Source organism: Hippopotamus amphibius, chromosome 4, assembly GCF_030028045.1.
Source record: "Hippopotamus amphibius kiboko isolate mHipAmp2 chromosome 4, mHipAmp2.hap2, whole genome shotgun sequence".
Lineage (NCBI taxonomy): Eukaryota > Metazoa > Chordata > Mammalia > Artiodactyla > Hippopotamidae > Hippopotamus > Hippopotamus amphibius.
This window is the reverse complement of record NC_080189.1, coordinates 13585521-13609112: the sequence shown is the minus strand read 5'-3', so window position 1 is coordinate 13609112 and position 23592 is coordinate 13585521. Positions and strand designations below refer to the sequence as shown.

General features: G+C 42.7%; 1 protein-coding gene across 2 annotated transcripts in view; it reads left to right on the top strand.

Moving 5' to 3' along the window:
* Nucleotides 1-7515: 7515 nt before the first annotated feature.
* AGK (acylglycerol kinase) overlaps nt 7516-23592 on the top strand; it is a 78902-nt gene continuing 62825 nt past the window's right edge. Inside the window, exons 1-2 of one of the 2 annotated variants that reach the window (XM_057730601.1) lie at nt 7516-7564; nt 12812-12929. In XM_057730601.1, coding sequence (XP_057586584.1) covers nt 12829-12929 — 101 coding nt within the window. In that variant the 5' untranslated portion in view covers nt 7516-7564; nt 12812-12828. The remainder of the gene's footprint in view (nt 7565-12811; nt 12930-23592) is intronic. The other variant, XM_057730602.1, reaches the window with a different exon arrangement.

Sequence of the window (23592 nt, the reverse complement as noted above, 5' to 3'; positions counted from 1 at the left end):
AATGGAACAGGAATTACTATGAGGACTTTAAACTGATGTAAACCAACTCCCAGCAACAGGGATGGGGTTATCTAGTCACCTGCAAAGTTGTCAGAGATTGGCAGGGACTGTGAAGCTGAGAGGTGGATACCTGGGCAAAATTTGGTTCCTTTCAAGAAAGAAGAATGGGGGAAATGGATGATGGCTAAAGAAAGAAAGTGTATTCTACACTTAATACAACATAATTACAAGTGGAGCCAAGAATCAGTGGTGAAAGAGGCTACACTTTTCTTGGGTTTATTTATTCCATTGGTCTTCCTTTCTTCCTGGGTTTTTGTTCTGCATTTGTAAGTTTCAGACTCTAGGACATCATGAAGGTTCTATTACTGTAGGTTTACCATGGCCACTGCCTCAAGTCACTCCATATACCATCCCTGCAGTAGAGCCTACCATCAGGCTTAGCTAAGCCGACCAAGTTCTGGAGCTTCAGGGAAGTGGCAAAGACATGGAGAGAGGTGAAAGCCACATGGCATCCTCTCTAGGTAATCAACAGGCAAAATTTATCATGCCACCTTTGCTGTTCTAGGTTTATGTGGTTGATGTATGTAGCTGGGAAGGAGGTTGCAAGTATGAGAATATTATATATATGCATATGCATGTATATCTGTATGTGTATATCTTGTCAGTAAGTAAAAAATTAAACTGTGGGGCCACCTTAAACCTTGAGTCTCTCTGCCTTGCTTTAGTCTCACGTTCTCTCACTCTCTTCCACAGTAGGGAGCAATCTGACTGGGGACTTCGGTACTTCTTAAATCCCCAGTGATCCATAGGTGATCATGGCACTTCTGTCTTCCTGTTTCCTCTTACTCTGCTTCTAAACAGAGGTTGTTGCCCTTCAACATTCTTAATAAGAGATTTTGAGCCAAAAGAAAGTCACCTCAGGATTGGTTCTGGACTAACAGGAAGCTACTGGATTTCTGGATGGTTTGTCATCACGTTAGGGAAATACTTCAGATTTTTAAAATAATTTTTACTTTATATTGGGGTATTAGTTGATTAACAATGTTGTTAGTTTCAGGTGTACACCAAAGTGATTCAATTATATATATACTTGTATATTCTTTTTCAAATTCTTTTCCCATTCAGGTTATTACAGAATATTGAGCAGAGTTCCCTGTGCTTGAGAGTAAGTCCTGGTTGGTTATCTGCTTTAAATATAGCAGTGTGTACATGACAATCCCAAACTCCCTAACTGTCCCTCCCCCTGCACCCTTCCTCCAGTAACCATAAGTTCCTTCTCTAAGTCTGTGAGTCTGTTTCTGTTTTGTAAATAAGTTCATTTGTATCATTTTTTTAAGATTCCTCATATAAGCAATATCATATGATATTTGTCTTTCTCTGTGTGACTTACTTCACTTAGTATGATAAACTCCGGGTCCATCCAGGTCGCTGCAAATGGCATTATTTCATTCTCTTTATGGCTGAGTAATATTCCATTGTATATATTGTACGTACATATCTTCTTTATCCATTCTTTGTTGATGGACATTTAGGTTGCTTCCAAATCTTGGCTATTGTGAACAGCACTGCAGTGAACATTGGGGTGCATGTATCCTTTCGCACCATGTTTTTCTCTGGATACATACCCAGGAGTGGGATTGCTGGATCACATGGTAGCTCTAGTTTTAGTTTCTTAAATACTACAGATACTGAGGTGTAAGTAAGACTCTTCCAATACTAGGGGCTATTGGCTATCAGTCAGCACATTCTTCTAATGCCCTCAGGGAAACATGACTTCATTTTACAGGCAACTGAGTTCACACTTTCAATGTGTAGCTTATTTCATTGCGTAGCAAGTACCATGTGTGGCAGCGTGGTGTGTGAAGCAGACACAAATCCCTACCTTAATAGTGCAGAATGTTCTCCAAAGATCCCAGGCAAGAGTTGGACACAAAGGAAAATTCCAAATGGCTACTGGGAATTAATTTTCTGCTCCTTGGTAACTTCACTCAACTGTTAGCAATACTGAACAAAGAACATGGGAAAGGGAGAGCATAAGCCATGCCCTTGTCTCTGGCTGCGCACATCTGAATGGTTCTTTGGCCTCATCTAAGGCATGAATGTGCCATTGAACCTTGGGGATGGTGTCCAAGGGGCTGCTTCAGGCATTTAAGGGCTGTGGTGTCAGACCTGAGCCTCCTTCTCTGGAACTAGAGATGTTCATCATGGACCAGCAGAGGAGACTTTCCAGGAGTCTCCCTGACTATGAGAGAGGACCAGGCTCCAGTCCTTGACTAACAGAAGGTCTGGGGGCTGCCTAAGTCAGAGTGTCAGATTTCTGCTGGGGCTGCAGGAAGCCATTCAAGGCTGGCTAGCAATTGAGCCTGATTATTTTGGGATCTGTATACATCCTAGTAAAATAGAGTTTGGAAGAGAGTAGAGTTGGTGTAGGTCTCCAAAGACTCCAACCTATACATCTACCTAGAGGAGTGCACACAGAGATTCCTTCATTATCTCTGATGTCCCCATTCGTCCTATAAAAATACATGATTAATGGCTGAAGTGAAAGATGCAGGCTAAAAACATTACCGTTGCTCAGGAAAGGGGTAGAACAACAAGGCTTTAGCTCTTAGGAAAGGCTGCAGGAAGGATGTGATTTGGATGATCAGAGAGAAGGAAAGGGGCCACTACAGGTTTGCTCTGGGGACAGGTGAGGAATTGCACAAATGATTTTATACAAACAAAATGGCACACAGAAAAATAATTTTGTTTTAATATTGATTCACTGAACGTATTGAAATATCAACCTGTCCAGGTTGGATTCTTCAGGAAGCATATTCTACAACAGTGTGTATTAATTTTGTATTTGCTGCTGTAATAAATTACCACAAACTTAGTAGCTTAAAACAACACACATTTATTATCTTACCGTTCTGAAGGTCAAAAGCCTAAAATGGGTCTGTAGGGCTGTGTGGTTTCTGGCTCTAAAGGAGAACTTACTTTCTCACTTTTTCCAGATTCTGGAGACTGCCTACATTCCCTGGCTTGTGGCCCCTTCTTCCACCTTCAAAGCCAGCAGAGCAACATCTTCTCTCTCTCTGATCTCTGGTCTCCTTCTTATAAGGACCCTTGGGATTACACTGGGTCTTACCTGGATGATGTAGGATACTCTTCCTATCTCAAGATCCTTAAACACATCTGCAGAGAATTCTTAGATTCTGGGGATGGACATGGACATTTTAGGAGTGGTCATTATACTGTAGAGCACATAGTGTTTACAGTTCAGAATCAACATCTGCAAAAAAAAAAAAAAAAAAAAGGAGAGAAGGGAGCAGGATGGGGTGGCAGAGGGAGAAGCCGAGCTGTGATGCAGCCTGACAGCCTCAGCTGACCCTGTGAGGACTCTGGAGCTGGTATAACTGGTCAGAGGTGTCTTATTTTGGGCTGCAGTGACCAAGCTGTTGTACTTTCTCCTAGATCAAGTCATTAGATGTGGGCCACCTCCAGAAGGGCATGACACTGATTAAGATGGCTTGTTGCATGGAGGCTGTCCCTGCAGGGGCTGTCCACTCACAGTGCTCCTGGCAGTTAGGACAGCAGGTCTGTCCTTGAAGGGGGATCCAGGTGGGCATCTCCATGTGCACCCCTCAACCCTGGTCATGATGCTTGGAAAGAGCCTCTGAGTGGTTTCCATTTTTAGCGTGATTTGTGGCCTTACAAACTACATGTGTAGGATGTGGCTTCCACTATATTCCCCCACAGGATGGGGGTGTGGTTGGGGGTTAACTTCTGTAAAACACTGATAATCCTTTTTTTTTTTTTTCGATTTCTAATTCTTTTTTTTTTTCACTTTAAAAAAATTGGAGTATAGTTGCTTTATAGTGTTGTGTTATTTTCTGCTGTACACAAAGTGAATCAGCTATAAGTATACATATATCCCCTCTTTCTTTAAAATTTCCTTCCCGTTTAGGTCACTGCAAAGCATTGGGTAGAGTTCCCTGTGCTATACAGTAAGTTCTCATTTATCTATTTTATACATAGTAGTGTATATATGTCAGTCCCAATCTCCCAATTCATCCCACCCCTTCCTCCCCTGCCCCACCCCAGCATCCATATGTCCACTCTGTACATCTGAAACATGGATAATCCGTAACTTACTTATTTACAAATGTGTCCCTCTAGAAAAGATACGAAGGGGCAATCATTGGCTTAATCAATATGGCCTAAAAGGGGCAGTTTATACAGCAAAAATATTAATACTATAAATTATATCACTAGAACAATAAATGGGGTGCTTCAGTAATGCTTTATGATGTCAGGAAATACATGTCTCATGTGATGGGTACAGTTAATTCCTCAGAGATGCATTTGCAACTCACTCCCATTTTGATGCAGGTATTTTCCCAATTGCAGGTGACCTATCTGAGCCAAATGGCCTGTTGTTTCTGTTTATACAAACATGCAGTTTAAGGAGGGAACACAAAGGTCTCTCTCAGAGACATGCCCCACACCACGGCTACACTCGTCTCTTTTGCAAATGTAATTCTGAGCTTTATTTTGTTGAGATGTCTTCTTTTCTCTAGTCTGAGAATCCAGATAGAAACCTGGGAGATGCTTCCAGATTCCTCTGCTGGGAACTCAACAGCCTGAGACCAACATCCCCATTCACTGCCACACTGGGCATGATGAATTAAAGCCTTCATATTAAAGAAAGAAAGTAAACCAACAGATATTCCCTAATGGTCTCATGACCACTCCTCAACTGGTCCTGAGTGGGGTGGGCTGTGAGACACATGACTGCCCACACGCCCTTGTTCCCCCTTCCCTGGAGGGGCTGCCTCCGCCGGGTGGTCTCTTCTCCCTGGTGTTAGAGGCCGGCCACCCTTCTTCACAGGCATTCTGGGCACCTGCCTTGTGATGCCTGAGCTTTTCGACAGTGTGTGGCTCTAACTCAAATAAAACCAGGGTTTTCTTTTCCCACAGCTCAACCCCAACCAGATGTGACCCTCCGGTGAGACCCTCATGCCCTCTCCTCGGAGCTTTGGGAGAGTCAAAGCCATGACCTCCATCTTGAACAGGGGATGTACACCCTCCCCCCAGCCCTGGTTCTTTGCCAGCAGCCCTCCGTGAGTGAACGTTCCTGTCTCCTGTCTTTGGTGACCCTGGGGGTGGACTGGGGAGGGGCGGATACTCAGAATTCTCTCCCTGGCCAACCAGCACGCCATCCATGTGTACAGAAGGCCTGCTCCCTGTGGGCTCGAAACTCTCAGGAGCTGATCCGAGTTTTGCCAAATACATATTCTTCCTTCCAAGGTACCTGTTGGATCCCAGGGATTTTCTGGTTAGCTGGTAGTTGCTTGAGGTTTAGGGGGTAGCTACAGGAAAAAAGCAAAGGCAAAACAAACAAAAAAAAAACCAAGTATTTATTGAGTATTAACTCTGTCCTATGCACTTTTCTAAATGCTTTACGTGTATGGACTCCTTTAATCCTCATGGCAATCCAGAGAGGTCGATACAGCTATTATCATCATTATAGAAACTTAGGTACAAAGAAATTAAAGGTATTGTTCAACTCCCTCAGCTAGTATGTGGCAAATCTGGAATTCCAGTCCAGGCACCTGGTTCCAAAGGTGCAAATACATTTACCTCCTGGACCATACTGCCCTCCCGCACTGGCTAAGTGCAGTGTTAAGACCACACTAAGTGCCCTTCCGCAGCCTGGTTAGTGCTATGCTCTCATCCCATTGTGCCAATAAGTCACAGACCACAGAGGGAGGCCTCTTTTCACTGCCATAAAACTGTCCACATTGTGTGCACAGACACACGGCCAGGCTTGCACAACTTCCTCACAGGGGTACTCACAGGCCAGCACACACATGAGCACATTTGATGTGGTCAGATCACATCCACACGTGACACAGATGTCCCAGCGAGACTGGATTCTGTTCTTTGTTGGCCCTAAAGACAGAAATGCGTAAAGAGCTCCCTGTCAATGTGTAATCCAAAACAAAAATTAAGTCAGCCCTAAAACAACAAGAAAAGGTATACATATAAAAAAGAGTATACGTATACAAAGTATACATCTATATATAAAGTATAGATATTTATTTTAAGAAAAAGCTTCTTTCTGTTTTTCTTCAATTTCTGAATGGGTAATTATGGACAACTCATTTTAGCCGAACTTTTCTCACTTTGGGGAACCACTGTTTTTCGGAAGCCCTAAAGCTTAGTCTGCCCATTGGACCATGCAGCGTCAAGTTCCAGATTTCTCTAGCCTGCAGGCAAGCAGTTCAGCAGCTCATTTTCAAATGCAGATGTTTTAGATGGTGGGGAAAGGAGAGTTGAAAATAACTGTCTATCATACCCAGAATATCACAACATTTTACAGTTAGAAGAGATTTTTTTACGATGATCCAGTCCCCTAATTTACAGGTGGCAGCGCTAGGAAGTTTACCCTACTGTTAGTGTGGGCTCGTGAGGATTAGAACCTGGCGGAGTATGCTTTACTGCACCAAAATCTCCTCGGTGGTTCTCATTTCTCTTAAAACATTCATCTAGGGGGCGATAGGAAGGTTGCGTGTCTTTATGCAGTAGCTGGATAAACTAGATTGCAAGCTCTCTGAGGGCAGGGACCATGGGGGCGGGGTGCTGTACAGGAGAGCATCCCTTGTGCCTAGCTCATGCGCATCACTCAGCAAATGTTGGCAGATCCAGTGATGGATGGGAGAAGAAAAGAAAAAAACCTTGATTGACTGGCATGGTCCGCACATCACACGCGCGGGTGGGCAAACTGGTGGGAGGAAGAGAGAATTAGAACTGCCCTCTGCATGGGCCCTGGCCTCTCTGCAGCTCTCTTGCTCTCTAGAATCTACTCACCACGCTGTGGCCAGAGGTGTTTAAAATGCAAACCAGATCACGTCCCTCCGGTGACTGAATCCCCTCAAGGTCTTCCCATCCCATTTCATGTAACGTCGGAGCTCCTTACCACCATGGCCTGTCTTGCCCACTTCCCCAGCTTCATAGCTACCTGTTACTCCTCAGTTCTCTCTGCTTCACTCACACTGGCCCCTGACTTGGGAAACGGCCTCAGGTTTTACAGCTTTTCTTCTGGATCTTTGCTTGACCTGCTCCTTTTTGCCTTTGGGTCTCAGATTAATTGCCCCTTCCTCGGAGAGGCCTAACTTAGACGACCTTCCTTAAAATAGTTCTCCCCCCACCCAACTTCTTTTCCATCACCCGTGTTCGTTTTCTTCGTGGTACATGTCACTGCCTGAAATTACCCTGTTCATTTAGTTATTCTCCGATTTAGTGCCAGGTCCTAAAACGGCATTTGGCTTGGTAGGCTTTCCATAAAATATTGTTGAATGACAGAAGGATGGATGAGAAGGCTGAATGGATGAAGACACGCGCGACCGAAAACTGAAGGCTGCCCCGGCGGCGGCGGCGGCCCCTGCAGACCGCGCCCTCCCTGCGCGCCTGGAACCCGCGGCGGAACCCGAGGGTGGCGGCAGCGGTTTCCCGTCAGAAGCGGGGGAACGTTGAGGGAGCGCACAGGAAAGGCAGCCTGCACGCGGGAGCCGCCGTGGTGAGTGCGGCGGGGCGCGGGCGGGGAGCCGGGCGCGGGGAGGGCCCCGGGGCGTGGGGCAGAGCCGCGGGGACCCGGCCTCGGGGGCCGCCGTCGGGACCCCCGTGCGGGCGGAGGGTGGGAGCGGGGGCCGGATGAACGGCGCGGGGAGGGCTCCGTGCGGATGGCGGGGTTCCTGTAGCCTCAGCGGGAGGCAGATGCCCTGGATTCTGGTCCCAGAGCTGCCGCTAACTTGTGTGACCCTTACTCACTTTTCTTGGCGGGGTTGGGGGTGCTATTCAGTTAACTCGTTTGCAAAATAGGGAGGATCGTTTCTGGTCGATTGATGGATTGGTTGATTGGTCCATTCATTCCCAGGTGCTTTCCTAGGTTCTGTTTGCTGGAGATGCATAGACAGCACCTGCCCATTGTCGGGGTTGAAAGTCTAGCGAGAAAAGCCCCACCTTATGGTGAGGAGGGTCGAACACAGTCAGAATTTGGGAGTTCTTGAGGGGAAAAAAAAAACCCCATGCATTTCGGACGGGACATATAACAGTTTTTTTAGTGAAAGGCTATTATGTGCCAAATTTTATTTTTTTCAGTAAAAATTGAAGTTTTAACTAAGATTGGGGAATGAGAATTCTGTTGCATGCTTAGAAGGCATTTACATTGGTAGGTAATATATTGCATATTGTGACTTAAATATGGAAAAATTTATAAGGTGCATCCACACCCCTTACAGATGTGAACTTTACAGCCAAATGAGTTAATCAGAGCAGGTGTATCCTCATTTTACTAATGAGGAAAGTGCATTCACAGCCCTATCAGATGTGGTCTTTACAGCCAAATGAGTTAATCAGAGCAGACGTATCCTCATTTTATTAATGAGAACACAGAGACAGGTTAAATGACTTACCCAGGCTCTCACTGCCAGTACGTAACACAAGTCGGACTAGAATCTAGGTCTCAAGGCCCTTAGACCAGTGCTCTTTCCAGTACACTAGGTTGTCTGCATGTTTGCACGTTAGTTTTATAATACGCAGACCCGTTCATTTGTGACACAAAGGGAGTTCTGATGGGTCATGGGTGGCCTTAAAACAGACACTTAAGCTCTTAGATTGTTCTCTAACTTCTGTCCTTGCCTTGGGTGTTTTACCTGTACTCCAACTGAACCTTCACACTGATGAGTCCCAAGTCTGTATCTTCCATCCGGACAATTTCTCCTGGCTTCGAATGGCTAAGTCCAGACACCCATTGATCGTTTTCATTGGATGCCCCACAGGCATCTCAAACTCAGTATTTCCAACACTTTTCTTCATGAACCTACAATCCAACTCTAATGATTGAAATCATTATCCAATAAGTTGCCTGGCTTGGTTCCCCTTTTCTCACCTCCTACGATCCATTGATGAACAAGTGCTGCTAGATTCTATTTTCTAAAGATCTCCCACATCCATCCTCTGTCTCCTTTGTTCCTTCCTTTGTTTATGTGCCTAGAGATAGTGGTAATAACTTCCTACTGGCTCTCTGTAGCTTTTAGCTCAGCTTCTTCCAGCCCATTTTCGATTCTGCTACAAAGTGATCTTTCTACAGTCCAAATGTGATCCTATCACTCACTTGCTTAAGACTTTTCAAAAGACCTTTTTCATCACCTTCAGTGTAACATCCAGAGTCTTCCGCAGGGATTCAAGGTCCTTCCTGATCTTTTCCGAACCTCCCTGACCTTCCCCATCCTTTTATCTCCAAACTACTGTTTCTCAAAGTGTGGTGCCGACCTCCACTAGAAGCATGGGAGTGCTCCTTAATAATGAAGATAATGCTGCCGGAAGCTCGGCCTCTGTGCACTGGAGCTTGAATGAATCTTGGAGACAGTTTTGGGTGAAGTAGAAAAGAATAGTTTTATTGCTTTGCCAGAAAGGGGGACACAATGGGCTCTCCCTCAAAAACTGTGTGTCCCAACCCAGGGGATTTGATGAGGAGTTTTATAGCATTAGTTTAAGGGCGGGGTTGTTGATAAGGGTCAGGTTGTGGGCAGGGCCTGCACGCCTTTCATCTGGCCCCAGGTGGTCTTCTGATGAGCTTCTGTGACCTTCTCTCTGGAATGAAGAATGCTTCATCAAGTAGTTAACATCTTCCACTTGTTGGGGGTTTTTATTTCTGCAGAAGAGCTCAAAGATACTGTTATGTGTATCCCCTGAGGTGGAACCAGGATCCTGCTCCAAGGCTGCACTAATGTTTTTTGACTGCTCCTCCCTTGCCTCTGCATCCCTTCCTTTCCCTGATTAGCAACGGTTTGAGCCTGCCCTTTGGAACTCCGAAGGTCTAGAAATGGGGGACACAGAAACGCTTTCGTCCCAGGAGCCCCACAGGGTCCTGTTCGGTTTCACTGACAGCCCAGCCAGAACCAGTCAGAATCTCAGGGGGTAATGCCCTAGAATCTGCATTTTAACAAGTTTTACACTAGAGTTTTCGAGGCCTTGTTCTCACCTTCCATATTTACCCTGCTGTTTATCTACACCTGACTACCCACCTGTGTTTGCCCGAACATACGTTGCTGTCATTTATGCCTTTGTGCACGTCAATCTCTTTAGCTTCTCATTTGGTACTCCTCATTCTTCAAGATGCAGGGTAAATGTCATGTCTTCTGGGAAGACTTCCCCAACCATGGACCACTGTGTCACCTCCAGGTTATGTCAGGTCATTCTTGTGGCTTCTCACAGAGCCGGGACTTACCCCTTAACATGCTTCTGAGTGTGTTGCAGTCACACGCTGTGTAATTGCTTTGTACTTGTGGGTTTAACAGTTGCCAGCACTTGAGAATAGAGACTTGTGCTCTCTGCCTAGCACTTAGCACAGAGCCTCATGTGGTGAATGAAGGAGTGCTTTAGGGCCAGGTGGAGAGGCACCTAATTATTAACGCTACATGTACCCTTTGGGGCTGTGTCCCTGATCCACAGGAAGGTGGGTTCCCTGGCACTGGCTTCATTGTTGCTGGTGATAAGGGTGTTTCTGGCCTTGGGAGGAATTTTAACCAACGGTGGTGTTACAGATAAAATTACATAGTGACACTTGTTAAAGAATGGTAAGGCAGACTTTACTCAGGGGTGGGGAGAGGCATCTGGGTGAATGCAGAGACCACTGCAGTGGTGGTCTTGGAGTAGGGGAAGGAGGTTGGACTCAACTCTGACTCCAGCGAGGACAAATGGGGGTTTATAGCCAAGGGACAGGGTGGGCGTCAGTGGATGGAAAATTACTAAGAGGAAGTATCAGGGGTAAGGGGGAATTCTTGTTAGGTTGACTCAGTAGAATTCTTGCTAAAGGCAGACCAGGGCGGTAAGATATCCAGGATGGTCAGATACCAATGGTGAGGGTGGGGGATTTTCACTAAACTAGCTTAGTAGGAAGGATTCTTGCTCAAACTGGATTCTACAAGGGCAGAGAGGGAAGCCCCTAGTAGGGCCTGGTCCAGCAGAGCTCAGAGGAGCCTGATTAAAGTTAGATCAAGAAGAGAGTCTTTGTCTGTGGTTAAAGGAAGTAACAAAAGAACAAGACTCTTCAGCAAAAGCAGCTATTGTTTTTACCCCCTTGGCCTGTTTACCTCATGCACACACATAGTCAAAATTTTTCTGTATCTGTCTAGAAAATAATTTATATTTATTTTTATAAAATTTAGAAAATGCATTGCAATTTAAAACATGAAATAAATGTTACCCATTATCTCACAACCAAGAGGAAACTACTTAATTTTTGTGTTTATTTCTATCGGTATTTCATTTATAGTCGTGTTTGAATATAATTGGTAAATACTGATTACATAAGACTTTTAAATCCTGCTAATTTTACTTAACATTATGTTTTTAGTTTTTTCCACATCAACAAAAAATCTTAGTGAAAAAGAATTTAATGCAGGCAGAGGGAAAAGTGTTCCTTGATCCTCATAGGGCCCCCAGCTGGGTCTGGAAATTAAACCAAGACCAATTAACAGGGGGAAAGCATGCAGGTTATTTAATATGTTTTACATGACATGAGAGCCTTCATAAAGAAATGAAGACCCAAGGAAACAGACCTGAGTGTTTTACGCTGGGTTGGATGGAGAGCAGACACTAGTGGGGGAGCATGATAGGGTAAAGAGTGTGAGGTAGTGGCAGCAAATGGGAAACTTAGCGAGGCCTGCGTGTTAGGATTCTTCTTCGCATCCCTGTGTCTTTGGAGACAGTTCCATCCTTCCTGCTGGATATAGTGCAGGCACGGCTCACTGGAGGGTTTTATGATCTCTTTCAGGGAAGAAGGACAAGGTGGGGAGGTGGTCAGAGTGACCTTCCTGCTTCTGCCATTTTCCCAAACTCCTTCTGAGTCAGATATCCACTCTGCCAAGGTGCCATATTTTGGGGTAGCATGCCCTGAACCCCGTCACAGTCCACAGTTATTTATTGAACGGCTCTCATGTGCCAGATCTTATTTTAGACACGGGGATACTGCAGTGACCAGAGCAGTTAAAGCCCTTACTCCCATGGTGTTTGCATTTCGGTGGGATAAGTTCATAAACAAACCAGCACATAAGGATCATCACATAAGTGCTGTGAAGAAAAGAAACAGAATAAGTATATATGGTCACTTTGTTTTAGAGTAAAGTTTTGCTAATTTGCCTTCCTTATAGGAGTGTGTGTCTATCTCATTTTATTTTGTCATCAATGAATATGATCATTTAAAAATTTTGTTAATTTTATGGGTGAAATGGTGATAGTTCTTTGTGGTTTGCATGTCTTTGATTACTCAGGAAGTTGGGCATTTTTACAGAGCTTTGTGCATTTCCTCTTCATTGAGTTTTCTGTGAATGTTCTCTTCTGTTGAGGGCCTAGTGTTTTCTCCTATTTTGAATAATCCCTTTATATTACTAACTTGATTACTAATTTGATGATATACATTTTATATATAGTGGATAAGCAGATACTCTGAAACAGCAGTATAGTGACTATAAGAAGAAAGCAAACACAAGATGCCAGAATTCCCTTCCTCACTTCCTACTTCTCCTCCTTCCTTCCAAGGAAAAGCTATGAGAGAAGAGAAAGTGTAGTTTAGGTGGAAAGAAGCGAAGAAAGAAAAGGTAGGTGGGTGGGTGAGAAGATGAAGATGATGTAACTAACTAGGAAGGAAAAGGAGGAAGAGTGGAAAACATATGGACAGGATTAAGGAATGGAAGACAGTCATAGGGACCCTGCGTGATTCCCTTGGATAGTAATATTTTTCTTTTCTGCTTCTGCAATCCAGCAGATTCCTAAGAGAAGATGACTGCGTTCTTCAAAACACTTCGAAATCATTGGAAGAAAACTACAGCTGGGATCTGCCTGCTGACATGGGGCAGCCACTGGCTCTACGGAAAACACTGGTAAGGATCTGACAGCCCCCACCCCACCCTGTCTTCACATGCAACAACAAAACAGTCCAGAAGGGCCTACAGTTAAAATCTTGTTCGGCTGTGCTTGTCTCTGTAAAACATTGTGGTGTGAGGGGAAAGGAAATGTTGAGACCTCAAAGACAAAGGCTTCTTGTTGTAACCAATTCTGAAAGATGGAAACTGGATAGAGCTATTAACACTCGTACTTCAGTGGACACAGATTACTGCGAGGTCAGAATGGGGAAAAATTGAGGGCTGCTTAGAGAGAGACAAGTGACCTCCCAAGTAATAGTAGAGGGTTGGAACTTGCATGAGTCCTTGGGGTTTTAATCCTTCTGTTTCTCACTGTAGTCTCCTGGTCTCTCATAGTGCCCGTTGCTGGGCACTGAGTCTGCTGCCAGCAACCCCTGTGATTTTCTTCATCTAACCCATCAGCCTCGGTTCATTTAAATGAGACTCAAACTTTCAAAGCTTTTGTTTGAGTAAGGAATTCCAGGGAGTCACGGGTTTTATTAGCCTTCAGGTCTGTGGGGAGAAGAAAGTGCCACAGCTCCCCTTCTGCATTAACATGGTAATAAGATTTAAATAAACAGTTTTTGTATAAAAATTGTGCAGATTATTAAGAGAGCTAATCAAATTGCAGTCTTTTGGGGATTCAGGGCTATGGCTTAAGTATATAGTAACATTCTCTGAAATCCAGGTGTCCTAAATGATTGCTTTGTGAAACAGAAAACTGAACAGGCTTTATAATGGAAGTCACCACGTTGAAAAAGAGAGTCGCGCTGGTACTTCTGTGAATGTTCTCAGTTCACCACTGCCAGAGATGATTTATGATAAGCATGGTCTGCCCTTTGCAAGTGTGGAGAAGGGGGAACATTCTCCCCTTTTCTTTCTAAGTGTTCTCAAGGCTAAGCACTTAAATTCCATTAGCATATGAAGAACAGACCTAAGAATCTTAAAATTTTAATATGTAAAAAAGAGAAGGGCAGAGGAAATGTTTTAACAGATTGTGTAAGGAGCATATAATGTTCGGCTTTTCCTCCCTTTTCAAGCTGTTGGGTTGGCCAAAAAGTTTATGGAAAAGCCTGAACAAACTTTTTGGCCAACCCAATACATTTGTGCCCTCGAGGAAAGGCTCCTTATAACTCCTACCAAGGTAGGAACTAGGATTTCCTTTGCAGGAGCCCCAGTCCAGGCCACAGCTGGCTCAGTGCGGGAGAACCTCCACCCGCTGAGGATAATTGCTGTTGCTACTGCTGGGTGAAGATTTGAGGAAATAACCGTGTCCCCCAGTTCAGGATGTCTTTAAGGTACCATAATAATTTCTCACCAGCATAGTCCTGAGACTTTAAAAAAGCCCCATTAAGTCTTTAGCATGTCGGAGGCCTTATTCTCAGTTGCGTCTGAAACAGCTTGAACTAGAATTGTAGCAGGAGCCTGGAGCCATCATTGTGCTCTGTCTCTACCCTTGACATTCAAGGTCACTGCTCAGAATGCATTGTCCTGCAGAGCTTCCTTTTCTCAGACTTCTCTCCTGCATGCTCTGGTGCTGTTTAGCAACCCCTCCTCACTCTAAAAAAATTGTGGTAAGAAACACTAACAGAAAATTTACCACCTTGACCATTTTTAAGTGTATACTCAGTAGTGTTAAGTATATTCATATTACTATACAGCAGATCTCTAGCACTTTTTCATCTTGCAAAACGAAAACTATACCCATTGAACACAACTCCCCATTTCCTCCTCCTTCCAGCCCCTGGCAACCACCATTCTATTTTCTGTTTCTGTAAGTTTGACTACTTTAGATACTTTGTATGAGTGGAATCATGTAGTATTTGTCTTTTGTGACTGGCTTATTTTACTTAGCATAATGTCCTTAAGGTTCATTGATGTTGTAGCATATGGCAGGATTTCCTTCTTTATTAAGGCTGAAAAATATTCCATTGTATGTATAGACCATGTTTCTTTATCTGTTTATCTGTTGATGGGCTTTTGGGTTGCTTCCACCTCTTGGCTATTGAGAATAATGCTACATTGAACTTGGGCATGCAGATATGGCTGCAGCATCCTGTTTTCAGTTCTTCTGGGTATATGCCCAGAAGTGGGATTGCTGGATCAGATGGTATTTCTATTTTTAATTTTTTGAGGAAACTCCATACTGTTTTCCATAGTGGCTGTACCATTTTACAATCCCACCTACTGCACCAAGGTTCCAATTTCTCTACATCCTTATCAACACTTGTTATTTTCTGTTGTTGTTTTTTTGTTTTGTTTTGTTTCTTTGATACTGGCCATCCTGATGGGTGTGGTTTTGATTTGCATTTCTGTAATGATTAGTGATATTGAGCATTTTTTCATATGTTTGCTGGCCATTTGTTTATCTTCTTTAAAGAAATGTCTGTTCAAGTTTTTTACCCATTAAAAAAAATCAGGTTATTTGTTGAGTTGCAGGAGTTCTTTAACCTTTTATGAGATACATGATTTGCAAATATTATCTTCTATTCCATAGATTGCCTTTTCTCTCTGTTGATTGTACTTTGAGGCACAGAAGTTTTTAAGCTTGATGTAATTCCATTTGTCTATTTTTGCTTTTGGTGTCATGTGTAAGAAATCATTGCTAAATCCAGTGTCATAAAACTTCCTTGCTGTGTTTTTTTTTAGGAGTTTTATAGTTTTGGGTCTTCAGTTTAGGTCTTTAATCCATTTTGAGTTCTTTCCCAGGTGTGTTGTCTAGGTGCCCTTGTTGAACATCATTTGATTGTGTATGTGAGAACTTATTTCTGGGCTCTCTCTTCTGTTTTATTCATCTGTATGTTTGTCCTTATGCCAATATCATAGTGTTTTAATTACTGTAGCTTTGTAATATGTTTTGAAATTAGTGTTAGGCCTCTAACTTTGCTCTTTTTCAGGATTCTTTTGGCTATTCAGGGCCCCTTGAGATTCCATATGTGTTTTAGGATTTTTTTTTCTATTTTTTTGAAAATGCTGCTGGCATTTTGATAGGGATTACATTGAATCTGTAGCTCACTTTGGGTAGTATGGACGTTTTAACAATATTAAGCCTTCCAATCCATGAACATGGGATGTCTTTCCATTCATTTGTGTCTTCTTTAATTTCTGTCAGCAGTGTTTCATCATTTTTAGTGTACAAGTCTTTCACCTCCTTAGTTAAATTTATTCCTAAATATTTAATTCTTTTCAATGCTATTGTAAATGGGATTTTTTTTTTTACTTCCTTTTTGAATTGTTCATTGTTAATGTGTAAAAACACAACTGAGTTTTGTATTCTGATTTTGTAAACTTTGCAAACTTTTGCAACTTTGCTGAATTTGTTTATTCTAATAGTTTGTGTGGAATCTTTAGTGTTTTCTACATATAAAATCACATCATCTGCACACAGTTTTACCTCTTCCTTTCCAATTTGGTTGCCTTTTATTTCTTGTTCTTGCCTAATTGCTCTAGCTAAGATTGCCAGTACTGTATTCAATAGAAGTGGCAAGAGTGGGCATCCTTGCCTTGTTCTTGATCTTTAAAGAAAAGCTTTCAGTCTTCACTGTTGAATATGGTGTCAGCTGTGGGCTTTTCATATATGTCCTTTATTATGTTGAGGTAGTTTCCTTCTATTGTCTTTAAAAAAAAATTTAAATATCCCCAAACTTTTCACATAACAGTCCTCACATTATTTTTTATACTAATCTAGTTTTTTCCCCTGAGAAAATCTTTCCCTGCAACTCTCTTGAATAGAAGCTGCCCTCCCCTCCAAATGGGTTGTGAGGTGGGGTTGGCATTTTCCTAGCTCCTTAGTACCTTAGTACATACTCTTCCATCTTCTTAAAAAAATCTTCTCCTTTGAGGCTCATATTATCTGGCCGTATTATAAAACCATAAACCTACCAGCTTTCTGGAATCTCATCTACATTAGACTTAGGCTTTGGTGCATGTCTTATCAGTGTCCTTTTCTCTTTAAGTCTTGTTATCTTTCTGAATGCCCTGAGTGTTTATGTGAACAACCCACCTAACAACACCTTGTCTTTCCTTCCCCTGACGTATTCTATTCCTGGGACTTTAAAACTTTGCCCTCTTTCAACTCTGCCCATTCTAATTGGGTGAATGTTAAACCTTGTCATCACTTGTTCCTGTTCCACTTTTGAAATATGGAACCTAAGCACCTGAATCTCTCATTTCAGGCTTCTGTTATTCCAGTTTTCTTCCTTGACTCCTGTTTTTCAATGTTTTCAAGACTTCTTGTCCCTTGGGCCCTCCATTTTCTTCCCAATCTATCACTCATTCCTGCCTTCTTCACTTTCTTCCTATCCTAGATTCCTTGATCCAACACATCACACAACTCAACATCGTTTTTCATAGGTCCTCCCTGGCCTTTTCACTCTCTTATTGCCTCTTCCTATTTTAAGTTAAACTTTTTGAATAGGTTCTCTCTGCTTCCCTACCTCCTACCCATGCTGTAGCCTGTCCCGTCTTCATTAGAATTAGTTGCACCAGTTTTATTTCTCATTCTTTTTGATGGCTCAGCTTTAGACACAGTTGACTGTCCTTCAAACACTTCTTTTTCTTGACTTCTGACCACCAGATATCTGTTTTCCCTCCTACTCCTCTGGCTGTTCCTTCTTACCTTTCACTTCTCCCTTTTGCTCAGGGGTTACAGAAGTAGTTCTCTAGGACTCTGCCCTAGACCCTCTGCTCACTTTATATCCTCTCCCTGTATAATCTCATCCACTTGGAATGGCTTCATTTTCAGCTGTTGGTAGACAGACCACAGGTTCATATTTCCATAGAGAGCTCTTCTGAGCTCCAGACTTCTCTGTGCATTCAACTGCTTACTTAACTTGTCTCCTTGGATGCTTCCCAGATGCCTCAAACTCAACAGACTAAAAATAAAATCAAAACTTTCCTGTCAAACCTGTTCCTTCTCAGTGATTAGTACCACTTGCCATCCATCTGATTTCCCAGACTAAACATTGGAACATCATCCTCTGTTCATCCTTCATCCTTATTTCCCACATTCAGATTGTACATTCTAAGCACTTTTACTTCTTTGATATCACTTGCTTTGTTCAATTTCTGTTGTCCTTCCTCTCTATCACCACCTTTGTCCTCAGTACCATCATCTCTGGCCTGGATTCTTACTAAATGCTTTCTGACTGTTATCCTTGCATCTGCTCTTGCCTGTTTCTTATCTGTTTTGCAGGCCACTGCCAGAACAAGCTTATTAAAAATGCTAATAGCTAGAGTTTTTAGACTCAAGTCCAGAATTCTTACCAGCTCTACATGACTTGGCCCCATCTGTGCACTTCTCCAGCCCTGCCACACTGTTCACTTCAGTATATAGAACTTTCAGAGTGGCATGCCCTTTCTGTGTCGGGGTTCCTTGGAGGCCTTCACACACGTTCCCTCCTAAAACATTCTTCCCTTCTCTCCTTCCGCAGCCAACTACCATTTCTCCAGGTCTCAGATGTTACTTCTTCCCTGTCCCCTCCAGTCTGGGTTAGGCAGACTTCCTACATTTTCTCCACAGTACTGTGAACTTCTGTGTAACACTCATTAGCATTATAGCTTTTTGTTCTGTTTGTTTCTTCTATCATAAGACTCTACAGGTAGGGGCCCTGTTTGTCTTTCTCAGTGTTGTCCCCAAGGCCCAGCACATAGAAGGTACTTGACAGATATTTTATTTATGGAGGAAGGAACAAACCAGAGAATGAAAGTCTGAGCGCTCAGAGGGAAAAGTCTCAACCCAGTTGACTGGCCACTTGTGAATTCACAAATCCAGGCTGTTGAATCCTCCTGAAGAAAATGGTACACTAAACCCGTAGTCGGGGTACTCTTCCACTTTCACAAATTTATCTTGAAATATTCATGAATTTCCTCAGTTTCCTGCTTCACCTTCTCCATATTCATTCTTAGACAACCTTAACTCCTGCTTCAAAGAGAAGATAAGGAACACTGGGCAGTTACCCCTGCGTGCACATTTCTGTTCTTTTTGTCTCATCGCATGAGGTTGCAATCCTCCTGCCCAAGGCCAACCCCTCCAACCCTGATCTACATCCTGTTCTTCCTCCCTCCTTGGTTATCCTTGGCCTCACTTGTATCTTGAATCTCATCCTTCCTACTTCTTTCCCCCTATTTGTCAAACTCTTCCCAGCTTACACGCGTCATCTCAGCTGTGTGTTCCCATTTATTGACTTCCCTCTCTCTTCCATTTACACCATTCTTGAGAGCATACCTCACACTTGCAGCCTGTACCTCCACTTTATTTTTTATTTGTTTTTAAATGATACATTTATTTGCTTTCTTTACCACTTTAAAAAAAAATTTATTGGCTGTGTTGGGTCTTTATTGCTGCACATGGGCTTTCTCTAGTTGCAGAGAGTGGGGGCTACTCTTCATTGTGGTGAGTGAGCTCCTCATTGTGGTGGCTTCTCTTTTTGCAGAGCATGGGCTCTAGGCACACGAACTTCAGTAGCTGCGGCACACGGGCTCAACAGATGTGGCTCCTGGGCTCTAGAGCACAGGCTCAGTAGTTGTGGTGCACGGGCTTAGTTGCTCCGAGGCATGTGGAATCTTCCTGGACCAGGGATCGAACCTATGTCCCTTGCATTGACAGGCAGATTTGTAACCAGTGCACCACCTAGGAAGTCCCTACCTCCACTTTAGAATAAGCTCAGTAAAATCTGGTTTCTGTCCCATCATTTGATTGACCCTGTTCTTAACGAGGCCATTAATAGCCTCTTAGTTGTTAAATGAAATAAATGGATACTTCCAGTGCATATCTGCCACATTTGGTTCTCTTCGACCACATCTTCTTCAGTTATGTTTAGGGTGTCTTTTTGTTTTGCTTAAGTGTTGGTGTCCCCAGATTCTGGCCTCATTCCGTAGATTTCTTTAGGTGATCACTCTAGGATTTTCAGGTATGATACTTAGACTTTGGAGTCATAATATTTTTTAGTCCATGTCTTGCTTCTCTTGACATCCTGTGTGAGTAGTATCGCTGGCGTTGTACCATGGGATACAGCATGAATATTCTTTCAGCCAGCAGAATATTCTTTCTAAAAGAGAACTCTCACATGTCACTGTTCTACTGACAGCCTGTGAATGACTCTCCAATGCCTGGAAGAGAAAGACCCAACCCCTTAGCATGGTATAAACGGCCCTTCATGATCATGCCCTGTCTTCCTCTTAGCTTTTTTCTGATTCCTTTTCATCCTCCCTCCATCACCCTTACCTTCGACCTCTGTATTCCAGAAGTCTGTAGAAAAAGACCTGTTGCCTGTTGTCCCTCTCTCTCCCTTTGCTTGTGTTCTGCCCTCAGCCTGGAACACTTTTGCTCTTCGTCACCCGACCAGCAGCTCAAAAAAGGTGTCACAAAGCTATGTTAAGTAATGGTGGCATTATTAGAATAAGAGGAAAGGAAAACAACATGTGTTAAATAATTACTCTGTACCTGGTGCTGGGCTAGTTGTTCCCATGTACGTACATGCATGGTCTCATTGAATCCTCAAAACAGACCTGTGAGAAAGGTAATATTATTGTCACACATAAATGAGGAAATTGAGGTACAGAGAAATTAGTAACTTGTCTAAAGTCACATATCTGCTTATTGGTGAAATTGAGATTTGGTCCAAAGTTAATCATGTTCTAAATCCCATGTGCTATATACACTACCAAATGTAAAATAGATAGCTAGTGGGCAGTTGCTGTATAACAAAGGGAGATCAACTCGATGATGGGTGATGGCTTAGAGGGCCAGGACAGGGAGGGTGGGAGGGAGTCGCGGGAGGGAGGGGATATGGGGATATATGTATAAATACAGCTGATTCACTTTGGTGTACCTCAAAAACTGGTACGAGAGTGTAAAGCAATTAAATTCCAATAAAGAGCTTAAAAAAAAAAGAAAAATATACCTTAAAAAGCTAAAATAAATAAATAAATAAATCCCATGTGCTTTCTTTGCTGCTGACAACTTTGAAGAGTAAAGCTCACTTTAATATATAAATCCTGCTGCATTTATTAAATGACATTACCTTTTAAATGCCTTTCATATAACTTTATTAGAACTGTTCTATTATGTTCCCGTTTGATTTTTCACTGCATGGAATAAAGCTCCTTATTAAATAGACAGAACACATTTATTAGCATTTAGTAGAGACAAGGTGAAAACTGGCCACGTTTGCCTGGGAACCAGGGCCCTCATTTCAGAACCTCCTGGACCCTCTTGGTTTTTCTTTCGTGCTCTCAGTGGTTCTCTGGGGCTTTGTTCATATACTGGCCTGATTCCTCTTCTCTTCTCCCTTTTAATTACTGTTCTTTCCCTTTCACTTTGCCTTTCACTTTTCTCTCCCCTCACCCCTTTTTTTAGCTTCCTTACCTGTTTGTAATTTATAGATGAGTACATTTATTTTTCTTCTATTCTACAAAAATCTTCAAATATACAGCAAACTTGAAAGAATGTTACGGTAAACACCTATCTACCTGCTACTTGGATTCTAGATTTTACTGTATTTACTTTATCACTTATCTATCCATCTGTCCGTCCTCTCAATCTTACTTTTTGATGCATTTCCAAGTATTAATAATTTGTCAACATCAGTGTGCTTCCAGCTGAATACTTGACCCTGCGTATCAGTAATTAGAGCTCAGGATTTGCTTAGTGTTTTTTCCTTTACTATGAAATTTACATACAATGAAATATACAAATCCTAAGCATGCTTTCACTGAGTTTTGTCAGATGCATACACTTGTGTAACCCAGACTCCTAGCAAGATAGAGAGTGCTGCCACACCTCTAGATGTTCTTCTCATGTCCCTTCACACTGAATCCCTGTTCCCCACACCCTGGGGGAGATTGTGTTCCAGGTTGTTCAGTTCATCACGTCAGCAGTTACCTGAGGCAACCATTGTTCTGATTTTTTCCCCAGCATAGATTCATTTTTTCTTTTCACTTCTAGAACTTTATATAAATGGAATCGTAATATAAACTGTATTTTTTTGGGTAAGGCTTCTTTCTCTTAGCATAATGGCTTTGAGATTCATCCATATTGTTGTATTTATCTGTAGTTCATTCCTTTTTTCTTTTTTCTTTTTTCTTTTTGCTGCGTAGTATTCTAGAAGATAAGCATAAAATTATTATTTTATACTTATAGATTTTTAAGTTCCTTGTTCTTGACTTCTAAGACTAGTGAATATAATATTTTACATTTTTCATTTTAAAAAGCAAGGAAATTGTTGTCTTATATGTATTTGACCTTTTCTTTCCTTTGAAAGGAAAATAGTGTCTCCTGACATAGGATTCACATGCCAGTAATAATAACTGACTGGGTTTCAATGTTGATTTTAAGATTTTAATAATGACCATGGTTTGATAGCATAAAGTTTAGTTTGCTTTTAAGGAAATAAAGGTTTTCTTTGCAGCAGCTTTGGGAAGAAAATTGCTTCTGTTATTTATTTTTATCTGTCCCATTTTTGGCTGCTGTCCTGAATTTGTCTTTTGACACAGGTATTATTGATTTGCAGGCGTTATTTCATGTTGCTGTATTTATGTTTTCTTCTCCTATGAGAATTCCTCTCCTTTTTTTCCTCCTTTCCCCTCAGTTTCAAGGAAAAAGACCTGTGATATTTTTCTCTGCATAATTTCCCCCACAGCAGGTTGCAGTAGTTGACAGGAGCAGCTGGGGCTGCTCTCAGGACTCTGGTAAGAGCAATTGAAGAGGAGGAAGTCACCCTCTTTGCTGAAAGTAGAGAGAATTTAAGTATTGATCATTCCTCTTCAGCTGCTCTTCCCAAGCTTTCTGGGTTTCCTGGGGGAGACCGTGTTCCAGGTTGTTCAGTTCATCATGTCAGCAGTTACCTGCAGTGGTCTTTCTCTCACTCAGAGCCCTTTCATAGCAAGGAGCCCGTTAATAGAAAGTAGCATAAGAAAGGAGGCACTTCTAACAGGATGACCGTGGGCGTGCTAAGCCTCAGGTTCATCTGTAAAGTGGGGTGAATAACAGTACCTCATTGGATCATTGAAGGATTGAGACAACTGGAAAACTCTTAGCACAGTGCTCGATTGATATCAGGGTTCAGTACATGCTAGTAATTGTGAATTAATTTCATAAAATATGTACTCAGTTACTTTGGGAGTTGAAACAAATCACTGCTGGGTACTGGGCAATGAGTGATTTGAGAGACAGCCAGTGGGGAAGGGAGACAGGATCTGCCAGATGATGTCATGAGATCAGTCTTTTATTTATTTCGCCTTCCAGCTTGGAAAAGTGTAATTTCAAGAGTGACAGAACATAACCACAAAAGAGGCAGGGCCTAAGTAGTTAAAAGCCGCAAGCCGTGTCTGAACCCTTGTCTGTCTGATTGGAGCTCAGATTGTTCCTGTCATCATTGGGGACCTCGTCCTTGCTCATCCTGGCTCTGGTCCCGTGCCTCGTGGTGTTGGCTGGTGAGCCTCGCCACAGCTTCTCATCTAGTCCTAGTGGCTCAGCAGGTGACGATAGCGCTGCTCTTGCTGAGTTCTGGCTCCTGCTTCTCAGCTGCGTCCTTTGGCTCAGTGCTTCTGGCACCGCTGCTGCCACCCACCTTGGCCTGTGACCCGGGACTCCCTCCTGTTCATTTCTGCGGAGCATCTAGCCTCTCAGCCAGAATTCCTG